General features: G+C 48.3%; 1 protein-coding gene across 5 annotated transcripts in view; it reads right to left on the reverse strand.

Moving 5' to 3' along the window:
- The window catches only part of Elf4 (E74 like ETS transcription factor 4), a 43,519-nt gene that overhangs the window by 7,936 nt on the left and 22,587 nt on the right, over window positions 1-12,996 (reverse strand). For 2 of the 5 annotated variants that reach the window (XM_090325874.1, XM_090325873.1), the window contains exons 2-6: window positions 7,490-7,558; window positions 7,289-7,413; window positions 3,166-3,337; window positions 2,721-2,813; window positions 421-606 (exon numbers count right to left, since the gene is read on the reverse strand). In XM_090325874.1, the coding sequence (XP_090182000.1) occupies window positions 421-606; window positions 2,721-2,813; window positions 3,166-3,337; window positions 7,289-7,360 (523 nt within the window). In that variant the 5' untranslated portion in view covers window positions 7,361-7,413; window positions 7,490-7,558. Of the gene's footprint in view, window positions 1-420; window positions 607-2,720; window positions 2,814-3,165; window positions 3,338-6,608; window positions 6,687-7,288; window positions 7,414-7,489; window positions 7,559-12,996 lie in introns of those variants that run through there. The other 3 variants (XM_090325876.1, XM_090325877.1, XM_090325875.1) reach the window with 3 other exon arrangements.

Consider the following 12,996-nt stretch of genomic DNA (forward strand, 5'->3'; position numbering starts at 1 on the left):
TGATCCTCCGGCCTCAGTCTCCACAGCACTGGATGTTATGGGCATGCACCACTGCACCCAGCTAGAAACACCCATTTTTATAAAAAGGTTCAGGTACTGGCTAGGGATCCAAGCTTCTATCTTGGAATTAAAACCATGGCGATTAGTAGCATTTCAGGAAGCATCTACACATTCTGGGCAAACAGGAACCGTGTGAGAAATACTAGGCTTCCCGCAGGCCAGCCAGTGAGGCCAGAGATAACAGAAGGAAGGAAGACTTTTAGACCAAGGAGATGCCCTCTTAATGCACCTGTGAGCTTCAAGCCATTCAGTCTTTGGGGTCTCCCTGCCCTTACCCCACCCTCTTGAAGACACACACACCACACACACACACACACACACACACACACACACACACACACACACTCCTCCCCTCCTTACTTCTCTTCTTTGATTTCTTCTTAACACTTTCCTCTCTGGGGACCCTCTCACCCAGAGACAGCTTGTCCTGGTCACCAGTGTCATTCACTCTATTCAGAGCAGCAGGCTCAGAGGCAGGAAACAGGTAGTTGGGCAGAGTGATAGCTGGCACAGGCTCTGATTCTGGAAGCCTTTCCGAGGTGTTGACTGTAAAAACAAAAGCCTGAAATGGGTGGAGTCCAGGACAAGGCTAGTGTACTAGTGATTACCAGCTCTACTGCTTGGGAGGACAATGGTGTGTACCTGCAGAGGATAGTGGCACTATTCCCCAGAGTCCCAGACACAGGATACACATGAAAATGCCTTAGGGGTCTCACTCCTAAAGGGCACGAGACATCTGCAGATTTGTGGGCATGAGCTTTCCTGGATCATAGCAGCCATATTGATAGCTCAGTACTGGTGGTTGGGAAAGTTCCAGAAAGCATCAAGAGCAAAGGACCACCTTGATATAGTCATTCATTCATTTGACAACTCAAAGAGGCCTTTGAAATCATTTCATCTGAGCTGGACATGGTGGTAAATGAAGCAGATATGAGGATCGACATTCAAGGCCAGCCCAGGCCAAAAAAACCCTATATTGAGACCGTACCTCACAATAATCAGGGCAAGTACATTCACACCTGTGGTCACAGGTACTCTAGAGGTAAAAATAGGATTGTGGATTTGAGCTCACCCGGGCAAAACACTTACGAAGATTGTATGTTAAAAACAACCTGGGGGTGGGGGTGCTGAGATTGCACCTTAGAGTGTTTGCCTAACGTGCATGAAACCCTGGGTTCCATTCCTCAGTAACAGATATACAGAAAGAGCTGGAAGTGGTGCTGTGCCTCAAGTGGTAGACTGCTTGCCTTGAGCAAAAGAAGCTCAGAGTAAGTTCAAGCCCCAGGACTGGCAAAAAAAATTAAAAACTAAGCTGGGTGTGGTGATTCACAGCTCTAATCCGAGCTACTTAGGAGGCAATGATAGAAAGGTCGAAGTCCAAGGCCAGCCCAGGAAAAAGTACAAGACCCTGTTTGGAAAACAGAAAACAAAATGACTAGTATAGCTCAAGTAGAATACTTGCCTAGCAAGTACAAGGTCCTGAGTTCAATCCCTGAAACCACAGAAAGGTTCCTCTGCCATCCAGCTTTTCTGATGAAGAAACTGAGACAGACCTACAGTTGGCAAGCCTTGTGGCCAAGGTCATACAGCAAGTTGGTGCCTGGTACAGGTTGGCCCTCAGTGATATTCATGAATATCAGTCAAGATGAGAAATCCCTTAGCTTCTGGGCTTTGCTTTCCCTCACAGTACCAGAGGGGAGCCCCTTCTGTGATATTAGGGCATGTGTCTTAGGAAGGCAATGGGAGGAGCCTGTCTTTGGGCCTGCTGGGGACTTTGGAGCTGAACAGGATAAGCCATTAAACCCTCTTAGGAGCCGGACTCCAAGAACAGGGAAGGGATGAAGTTGTTCCAACCCAGTACGTTTCCAAATAAGACACCCTAGGCCTCTCTCCCTCTGTCTCTGTCTCTGTGTCTCTGTCTCTCTCTCTCTCTGTCTGTCTCTCTCTCCCTCTCTCCCTCTCTCCCTCTCTCCCTCCCTCCCTCCTCTCTCTCTCTCTCTCTCTCTCTCTCTCTCTCTCTCTCTCTCTCTCTCTCTCTCTCTCTCTCTCTCTCTCTCGCATTCTCTTAGTTGTGGGGCTTGAACTCTGGGCCTGGGTTCCATCCTGGAGAGTCTCACAGAGTTTTGTCCCCAGGCTGGCTTTGAACCCCAATCCTCATATCTCAGCCTCCTGAGTAGATAGGATTACAAACATGGGCCTTCAGCACCCAGCTCAACCCTTGCCATTTCTTACTCTCCTTTGGAACCAAGTAAAAGAACAGAGGGGCTGAAAAGGCCCCTGGCCACTATTATTCAGCTTTATAAAGGAAGGAAATTCTGACCCAGGCTACAACATAGATTGAATCTGAGGTGCACAATGCTGAGTGAAATATACTCGTCACCATAGACGGGCACTGTTCATTTATTTTGTATTATGTGTATTTTACTACAATTTAAAAAAACTGGAGAAAAATCCACGAAAGTCACCCTGGCCAGCGTTTCCTTGCCTCTGGTGCCCAGCTTGTTCTCTCTCCTGCCGATCCAAGGTCCAGACAATGCACAAGTGTACTGGTGTACCTAAGCAGGCCTATCCATGTCCCTGAGAATGAGATGCACGGATGTGCCATTTTCGAATGGAATTGCCTTGGTGTTTTGAGTTAGGATTCCAGGGTTCAAACTTACACATTTGCTTCTCATCCAGGATGTTGTTGGGAGATTCCACATTGAGTAAGACCTCAGTGGTGGATATCGTAGGTGGGGTGACCTCATTGTCATCTGGTTCCAGGTTCCGGGTTGGGGGCAGGGGTGAGAGGACAAAAAGAGTTCCCTCAGGGGACATATAATATAGCTATAATCAAGGCCAAGGGCAGCCCAAGCCAACAGACTCTGTAGGACAGCTTTGAAGGGTCCAGCATAGCTCCTGCCCTTATCCCCCTCTCAGCTGGTCACCAGTCCTTGTGCCAGCTCATCCAGAGCATTCCTGGATGCATGAACACACCCCTTCCCCTGTGGAGCAGCACTGCTTCTCATGGAAGATGCTGTCCCTTCTGAAACCATGTGGGCTGCTGTTTCCTGAAGACAAAACCCCTTTCTCTACTGTACCTTCCCTGCCCAGAACAGAACAGACCTGCCAGCAGAAAACTGCCCTCCAGGATCTGATCCTGTGTCATACACAAGGTCCCGTCTGTTATGATGCCATTGTGGACGTCGTCCAGCTCCAGTCCTGAGTACAGATGCAGTAATTCCGGGTAAGGTACCTGTTCCACGATCACAGCTGGGAACACGGAGGGGTCTTCCAGCTATAGAGAAGATAGGGATCAAGTGAAAGGCTCACACATATCTCCCAGAAATCCCTCCCATCAGATTTTGGAGCTGACTTTGCTAAGTGATGCTTTAAGATGGATCCTGATGAGAAGAGATGGGTTAGGTTGAAACCACCTGCACTCAAACAAGGGCAAGCAGTGTGTGTGTGTGTGTGTGTGTGTGTGTGTGTGTGTGTGTGTGTGTGTGTGAAAGAGACAGAGACAGACAGACAGACACAGAGATGGAGATGCTGAGGACTGAACCTGGAATCTGCGCATGGTGAACAGCACTCTACCACTGAGCTACACCTTCAGCAAATATTTTCAGTGGATCGGGTTAATCTATGATCTAGGATTAGGGTTCAGTCTATGAGAAGGGAGAGGTTTGTTCCAAAGCCAGTGGAAAAGATTACTAGATAGCGAGGGGGAGGAAGGGGAAGGAGATCAATCTCTAGCTGCATTTTAAGTGCGTTACAGCCACATGTGACTATATTCTGGGATATTTCCAGAATTTCAGAAAATTCTATTAGCTTGTGCTGATTGAAAGTCAGATTGCCTAAATTCAAAACCAAACTCTAGTATTTACTAGCAGTGTGACCCTATGAAACATACCTAGATTTTCTATGCATTCGTCAATTTATAAAACTGAGGTACTCATATTATTAAAATAGATCAAGAACAATATAGTTATCAGGATTAAGCCCAGTACAAAATAAGTTTGGGGGGCTGGCAGTTTAGCCTAGCATGCAGAAAGACCTGGGTTTGATTCCTCAGTACCACATGGTTATAGGAAAAAAAAAGCTGGAAGTGGTGCTATGGCTCAAGTCGTAGGGTCCTAGCCTTGAGAAAGCCCAAGGACAGTGCTCAGGCCCTGAGTTCAAGCCCCAGAACTGGCAAAAAAGGTCTCATTAAGCATTAGGCAGCAGGGGCTCTTGGGAGACTAATAATACATTGTATCTTAACCTGGATGTAACTATGTGCGTGTTCCTTGGATTCTGTATCTGTCTGTCTGTATATCTGCCTATCATCTACCAATCTCCATAAATGAATAGCCGTGTGTATATTTGTGTGTGTGTGTGTGTGTGTGTGTGTGTGTGTGTTGCCAATTCTGGGGCTTGAATTCAGGGCCTGGGTACTATCCCTGAGACTTTTTGTGTTCAAGGCTATCACTCTTACACTTGAGCCACAGCGCCACTTCCAGCTTTTTCTGAGAGGTTTATTGGAGATGAGTCTCACAGGTTTTTCTGCCCAGGCTGACTTCAAACCATGATCCTTATTTCTCAGCCTCCTGAGCAGCCAGCATTACAGGCATGAGCCACATGCACCCAACTCCTTGGTATTCTTATTAAATTTCACAGAAAAAAATGCTTCCTGCTGGGCACCAGTGGCTCATGGCTGCAATCCCGGCTACTAAGGTAGCTGACATCTGAGGATTCAAAGATCAAAGATTCAAAGAGATCTGAGATTTAAAAACATCCCGGGCAGGAAAGTATGTGAGACTACAATTAACCAATTAAGAAAACCAGACATGGTGCTGTTGCTCAGAATGGTAGAGTGTTAGCCCTGAACAAAGAGCTCAGGGACAGTGCCCAGACCCTGAGTTCAAACCCCATGACTGATAAAAATGTTATTTCCTAAGAAAAGTGAAAAGGAGATGAGAACATAGAAGTAGAGGATAGAGACTATCTCCTCCTCTTCCTCCTCCCCCTCCTCCTCCTCTTCCTCCTCTTTCTCCTCTTCTTCTTCTTCTTCTTTCTTCTTCTTCTTCTTCTTCTTCTTCTTCTTCTTCTTCTTCTTTACCTTCTTCTTCTTCTTCTTCACCTTCTTCTTCTTCTTTACCTTCTTCTTCTTCTTCACCTTCTTTTTGCTGATCCTAGTGCTAGTGCTCTGCCACTTGAGCTACAATACCACTTTCAAGTTTTCCTGTGATTAGTTGGAGATAAAAGTCTCACAGGCTTGGAATGTGGCTTAGTGGTAGAATGCTTGCCTAGTATGAATGAAGCCCTGGGTCCCATTCCTTAATACCACATACATAGAAAAAGCCAGAAGTGGCACTGTGGCTCAAGTGGTAGAGCGGCAGCCTTGAGTAAAAGACGCTTAAGGACAGTGCCCAGGTCCTGAGTTCAAGCCTCAGGACTGGCAAAAAAAAAAAGTCTCACAGACTTTCCTGCCTGGGCTGGCTTTGAAACAGTCCTCAGATCTCAGCCTCCTCAGTAGCTGGGATTACAGATGTGAGCCATCAGCACCCAACTAAGACTATCTTTCTCATTTTTATTGCATTTTACTATTGGGGTGATATATATAGAGGGGTTACAGTTACATTTATCAGGTAGGGGGTACATTACTTCTTGAACATTAATACCCCTTTTTCTCCTCTTTTCCTTCCCCCACCAGAGACTATCTTTCTTAAAAAGCAGTGTTTTTTCCTAAGTAACATGGCAGGGAGAGGTTTTCTTTTAGAGGATCTTTAGGGTGCGATCTGGGAGAGCCTGAAAGATGCAAGAAAGGAGGTGGTTGATGGTGTGAGTTCCTGTAGGAGGTGGGAGAGAAAAGATGAAATAAAGGTTTAGGGATTCCCCTGGGAAGAGGGACACTTCTTTCTTCTAGGCCAGAGACGAAAATAAGAACAGAAGTTATCATAAATGGAGAAGAGGGGAATAAGCTCTGAATTTCTCTGTGGATTAGAAGAGAGGCTTATGCTGAGGAAGTAGGGGTGAGTGGGAGGTAGGAAACAACTTCTATGTAGAACAGAAACAGTTGCTGAGTAAACTAAGAACAAATGGGGGGGAGGCAAGTACAATGAGAATTCTGGTAAGAATTCTTATCCAATGCCTTCCATGAGGGTAGACACAGCAGAAAGTTCAACTGAACCACTAAAGGACTGAGCAATTAGCTCAGTAATTCAACAGTAGAATACTTGCCTAGCAAGTGCAAGGCTCTGGGTTCTATCTCTAGCAGCACAAAAAGTAAAGCAGGAAGGGAGGGGGGAGGGAGTAGGGGAGAGAGGTAAAAAAAGAACACATCCATCTCCAGTAAAAACAAGCTGGACAGAAAGAGTACAATGCACTCAATGCCCACTAGAGGGCAGCCTTTGGTAGAGCCAATGATGGGACAATCAATAGAGGGATTTTGGATAGTGAGTAATCCAGTTAGGCTGGGATGTCACAATCCAGCCCAATCTTCTCTTGATGGAGGAGAGGCTAGCCAGATAGGGACAGAACTTGACCCAGGGTTCCCAATTCCTCCTCTTCCATTCCTTCTACCATACCTGCTTGTCTTGGTCCATTTTGTGAAAGGAGAATGGGAGGTAGCCCTGAGTGTGCAGCAAACCATCCAATCAGGACATCTAAATGCATAGAAGATGTGCCCTTTTAGCCCCAGCGCAGCACCAGGTATGAATGGGACAGTGGAGAGCTGAATGACAGAAATACTGTCCTATTTTCCAACTCCCTCCACCCTGAATCCTTAAGTTAAAGACCATTCTGGATGAGCCCAGTGGATCCACTGGGCTAAGACCTTTAGTATAAAGATGCCAGACCTTAAACTCTACCTTGCAGTTTCCGCTGGTAGTGTCCCCCTTGCTGTGTGGATACCCCAGCAGTTTTAGTACTGAAGGAATGTAGCCAAAACCCCATATGATGGTCAGCATACTGTGTATCCCGACTCTGTTGCCCACTAACCAAAATCTCAGCTGATTTTTACTGCATAGCCCTCTAGGTGATTACACATGCTATCTATGTAAGGACATGTGGAAAATTAGCTTCCTAAATGACCATGTCACAACTATGGGGTATCTGAAAAAAAAAGTACTGGCAAGCAAGACCCTGTACCCTAAACCTAGTAGGTAATTGATAGCTATTTGCTGACTAACCAGCCCTCAGCTGGCTGATTCACTTGCTGGCTATTTATTTGTCTATGTCTACTTGATTATCTGTACTGGGGCCATACCTGGTGGATGTCATCCATCCCGTTGCTTGCGAACTCAAAGACCAGGTCACTGGGTGGCAAGGTAATAGCCATGACGTCTTCCAGGAGCGCTGACAGTGAGATTCGCCAGGAACTGCAGGGCTTTCCTGATAAAAAAGATGCTGTTTATTTACCTTGGGACTACAGCCTCCCCCAGTCACTGAAGTTGGGCAACTTGGAGACCTGGAGTAGATGGTGACCTAGCTGAAGTCTCAAAGCTGCATGCTGGGCTGGACCAATCCAAAGTATAACCTGGGGAGAAAAGAGTTGAGGACTATGTCACTTTCCTCAGGCAGAAAACACAGTAAAGGGAAGGCTGAAAGAAGCTTTCCTGGTGATGGGACAAGTGTGGGAAGAATTCTTGGGTTGGGAAGTGTTATGTGAGGGGCCTTGAGGAGACACAAGACATACAGAGTGATCTGAGGCTTCATTTACCTTGGCAATGGGGGCCACTTAGCTCTGAGGGTCAGAGTCCACAGAGGGGGAAAAATGTCTCACTGTGTGTGGGGAACTTGAAGGTCAAGGCTCATGGTGGGTGGCCTGATCCTGCTCTCCAGGAGAGTACTCTCGATCAGGCTGTGCCTTCAGACAGCCTGAAGACAGGAACAGGTAGGCTGCATGCCTTACGTGCTCATTCAGCACACCCTGCCCCCATCTCCACCAGAGAGGGTGGCCTTGGTGCTGTGTGTGGGTTTGTGTTCTTGGTTCAGCGTTGCTTTCAGTTTCAAGGCTGAACTATTACCCTGGGAACTTGTGAGGAGAGGGGGGAGGGGGCAGTGGAACCTCCCCCTCCTCCAGGCTCCTTTTCCAGGAAATCTCCTAGGCCTGATGCAGCCCCTCCCCCCCACATCTCCCCTCTCCAGCAAGTCTCCCTCCCTTGGTCACAGGGCATCCAGGCCTGCAGTTGTGTCCCCTGCCTCCATTCCTCCAATGTCCACACCCTTGTGGCTCTTCTAGCTGGTCACACCCATGGCCATGGCCTGGTCCCAAAACCCTCCCTCCCTCCTGCCAGCCTGTTCATCTCCTCTGCCCTGCACAGTCAGCTTCTGTACTTTCAGGTACCACATCTGTGTTCCCGTATGTTCATTTGGGGTGTGGGGTTTGGTTTTGGTGCATGGGTAATTACGCACAGCCTGCTTCCACTGTGATTCCCCAGAAGAACTGGCTCCATGCACCACGCTCTTACAGCACACTCAACCCCCACCTCCTTGACATTCCCCTGGCAGCGCCAGGGTGGCAAGACCTTCTCCTGGTCCACAAAGAAATGAGGAACTGCAGAGAATGACAAAAGGGAGAAAATGGGGGGAGGGGAACACAGTGACCTCTGTGATGACCGCTCTCCTCCACAGGAGACACCCAGGCCTCTCCCACTTCCTTTCCGTTAGCCCACAGGGCTAGCCCCACCCTCTCCTCACCCCCACTTCCATCCTCACCCCCATACTTTTCCATTCACCCCAACAAAAAGCCTGGAGAACTTGCTCAGTGTAGCTCAACCTAGAAGCTCTGACTTGTTAGGTTCACCTGAGCAGGACTGAGAGAAGGCATCCGGTCCTCCCATCTTGCCCCACTCGCACCTTCTCAGCAATGAGATCAGGTCCCCTGTAGCCGGAAGACATCGCTCTGGGACTATTTATGCTTGGAAGGTCTATCTGCCCTGAATAAGTGGCCCGAGGCCCTCCATTCTGAGATGGGAGGAGCTGCTGGTTGAGCTCATGTCACTATGCCACCTCATACTGAACAAATGAAAGGTGATCACTTTCACCTAATCCCACTTGGCCTAAACATGAAACACCCCCCCCTCAAGGTCATTTGGCATACTCCTCCCATCTAGATTTTCCTGTCTCCTTGGTTTCTCTTTACACCACCTATTTCATTTTTACAAGTTCATTACTGGTTCTCTATGCCTAGGGAACTTCTGTGTACCTTCCTTACCTCTGTGTACCTCACTGTGCATTAATCCATAGTTTCCTTGTGAGTAGGGACAACTGTGTTATATGATGAATGTTTAACATATTGCAATGTACCTGGCAAGGGGCAAAGATTCAATTCATGCAAGAAAAAGGGAACAAGGGGGGGGGAACCCCTGCATGAATGGCTCGCACTGGCAGTGAGCACCTATGAGGTGCATTTTCTTTCCTGTGTGTAGACCGTAATCACCCTGTTACAGCCTCCTGGGTAGCTGAGATGGCCAGCATGACCCTCCACCCTGGGCCCTTGCTGAGGCCTAGTCTTGCATGAGTGCACTATCTGTGTTCACTGTGGGTGTGCAAATACACTTGCAGATATACATGTGTACAGGGTGTGTGCCTGTGTGTCAAATGTGGGGACAAACATATGCGTCAAAGGGCTGCATTGGTTTGGCCAGCCTCAGAGCCACAAGCTCAGTCATAGGTTCCTCCTCCTCCTCTTGAGACAGAGGGCTGACTGAGAGGCCTTTGTGACAATGAGGAGCATGAGGTAATACTGGCTGAAGAGGCTGTGGGAAGATGAAGGACTGGGGCAAACTGGGGTTCTACTGACCAAAGGGCTACTGTGGCTGTATGCTTCCCAGGAAGAGATAGCCAGCGCTAAAATCGGTATAAGGCCATGCGTCCTTGGGTGAAGATCCTCCCTGCACTCTGCTAGGGGGTTGGGAAAGCAGCCACAGAACTGCACTGAATTGGATGGAACCTTTGACCATCAAGGCCAAGATGAGAGGAGAGGTTTGAAATCAAAGAGATTACTCTAGTGGTGCTTTTTTTTTATGGGTCTGAAGGTATGTCTAAATTGGGGTCTTGATTGGTGTGGGTTCTTTCTCCTATCCAGGGCTGTAAAGTCTTGGAAGAAGGATCTTGGTGATCACATTTTTTTTTGTCAGTCCTGGGGCTTGAACTCAGGGTCTGGGGGCTGTACTTGGACACATTTTGCTCAAGGCTAGAGCCCTGCCACTTGAGCCACAGCACCATTTTTGGCTTTTTCGGTGTATGTGGTATCGAGGAATTGAACTCGGGTCTTCATGCATGCTAGGCGAGCACTCTACCACTAGGCCAAACTCCTGGCCCAGTGATCACATTTTGCCTTGAGCCTGAAGCTAAGGGGAAACGCTGAACAGGGAGGAAGTAGCTGTCCTACTCTCTTAGCCAAGGCTAAGAAATCCACCATGGAACCTTCCAGTCCAGAAAGTGTTCCCCCTCCCCCTTTAGAAGTTTGAGGATTTGAAAGTGAGAGGTGGAGAGAAGCTCATTTGCATGTTCACTTATCCCCCCCCCCCAACCTCCCCAGTCCCTCAAAATAACTTCCCTCTCCCAGGAACCTGAAACCAAAGAAAGCCACCACACAGAAAGCCCTCTTGCTGGAGGCAGGAGAAGCCCAATTGGGGGACCCATTAATGGCACACAATCTAAGTGGTCCAGAGCCCTTCAACATTGCTCAGGGAATCATACCTGTGAACACTTAGGGAATTTCTCCCCTTGCCCACCATGGCACAGGGCGCAGATGACTAAGAGTTCATGCCCTCAGGGAAACTGAGGTGCATGAGCATGAACATACCACAGGAGGGAGCGAGCAGGCTGGAGAAAAGGTGCCCTGCCTCCAAATACACACACACACACACACACACACACACACACACACACACACACACACACACACACACACACACACCTCTGCCGCTCTGTGGTCTGACTGTATTTCAAAACCAAGGCAAAATAGAAGTGGTTTGGCTGCTTCTGCATCACTACAACTGGGCCCCCTTCAGAGGTCCAGACCCTTCCTGTCACTGGAACACATCAAGGCAGCATTCAGCGCCCACCCATCTGGGCCTCCCCTACAGGAAATAGCCCCTATGCGAAAGCCACGTCCACAGTCTCTATGCAGTGAGGGAGTTTAAATCTACACCCGTTCATCTGTGTTAGTGACCCTCACAGAATGGTAACACCCGTGGCATTTTCACACATGCCAGGAAACATGGGGGCCATATGGTCAGCTAGGCCACAGTGGCATAATTCCCTTCCAGCTCCTCATCCAACTCACTCCTAAAATACCTCATCCTCCCTGAAACCTTTCTGGAATTCTCTGGAAAGGAAGTGACAATTTCCTTCATACCATTTCCCATTCCCTCAACACCCCTCCTCCACAACACAAACAAAATGGAAACTACCCCCAGGAACAGAACAGCTGTGCCCTCTACTTAAAAAACAACCCCTTCTCTGGTTAAGAGTCATCAAGCTGCGAACATGCCTGCTATACCGTGGAGACCAGTGGCGTGTTCCTAAAAGATTTAGGACTAGAGTCAAGGATCCAGCCTTCAGTCCTGAGCAGAGCAGAAGCCAGCCGTGCACTAGACTCAAACCCACAACCTCGGCCCAGTTAGGGCTGGTCTCTAATCAGACAGCAAATGAATTCTCTATCTTGAGCAAGTGCCCAGTGAAGGGGCCCCAGCCACAGCTATTTTGTCAGCCCCTTTTCTATCCCTTTCTTTCCACCACCCCCTCCATTGGAGATGAAATCAGGAAGAGGGAGGGGAAAATAGAGGTTTTGCAAGCTCTGTTGGTTGAGGTTTCTCTGTGCATATTTGCAAGAACTACAGCTTCCTTTCTTGTCCCTCTGTCAGTGCCTTTTAACAGCATAGGGCTTTGTCACAATTCTGATGGTAGGTGAGCCCAGAGCACACCCCCACCCAACCGCTCCTCCTCTCACTCATCCTGCTACAGTTGCCCCAATTGCCTGGCTCAGCAATGAGCACCGAGGACTGAAGGCGATGACTAGCCCCAGGCAAAGAGATGGTCTCTCCTCTTTCTCCCAGACACCATTGGCCCAAATCAGGCTATGTACTCATCAGGTTGGGGGAGCAAGTGAAAAAAACACTCTCCTGGCTATATCCACATAAGCTATATGACCCCATGATCTGTTTAGACCGTGGTTTCTGTCATCTTTCAAGTAGGGGAGGACTGAGAATAACCTAAGCACACTGGATCCTTACCACCAGGAGGTTGGTTGAAAGAAGTGGATGATGGGAAAGAACTCCGAATATCAACACACACTCATCCAGGGGATAAGCTTCAGGTAATTTCCCGGAGGGTATAAGAATGTGAGAGGGGGCTCACTGCCCCCAACCCTGATATCCTGGGAGTTGAAGTGCTCCCATCTTAGCTCACTTGGTTACGGTCCCTACAGTGTGAAGAATTCTGTTGCCTCCACCAACATGTCACCTCACCTAGCTCTTTTGGTTGTGGTTAAATAGCAAAAGAACACTACAGAAGGCCCAATGGAAGAGGAAGAGAAGGGGGAGGGCTAGGACGAAGACAACTTGTTTCTTCAGCTACCCTGAGAAAACCTAATGAGCACCCTCTGGAGGTGCCTGCGGCCACCACATCCTCATCGCTACTGCTTCAAGGAGGAGGAAGAGGCAGAAGATCAACATTACAGGAACCAGGCCCGGCCAGAGTCAAGAACAGGACAGCTACTGAAGTCCAGAAAAGTCCCTGCAGACCCCAAGAACATGGGCTTTTCGGCTGGAAGATCTGATTTTGACTCAGGACTTAGGCAGGTGACTTCCTCCTTTTTCAAATCAAGGTGATTTTACCTAGTTCAAGGGTTTGTGGTCTAAGGCTAGTGAGTTAATGTGGGCAAAAGCTCCCTGTGTGTCTTGAACCGATTTCTCAGTTCCCTGCCCTGATTTGTGATTGGTTATTTTGCTCATTAAATAGTCA

Source organism: Megascapheus bottae, chromosome X (assembly GCF_031878675.1).
Source record: "Megascapheus bottae isolate mThoBot1 chromosome X, mThoBot2.hap1, whole genome shotgun sequence".
Classification (NCBI taxonomy): Eukaryota; Metazoa; Chordata; class Mammalia; order Rodentia; family Geomyidae; genus Megascapheus; species Megascapheus bottae.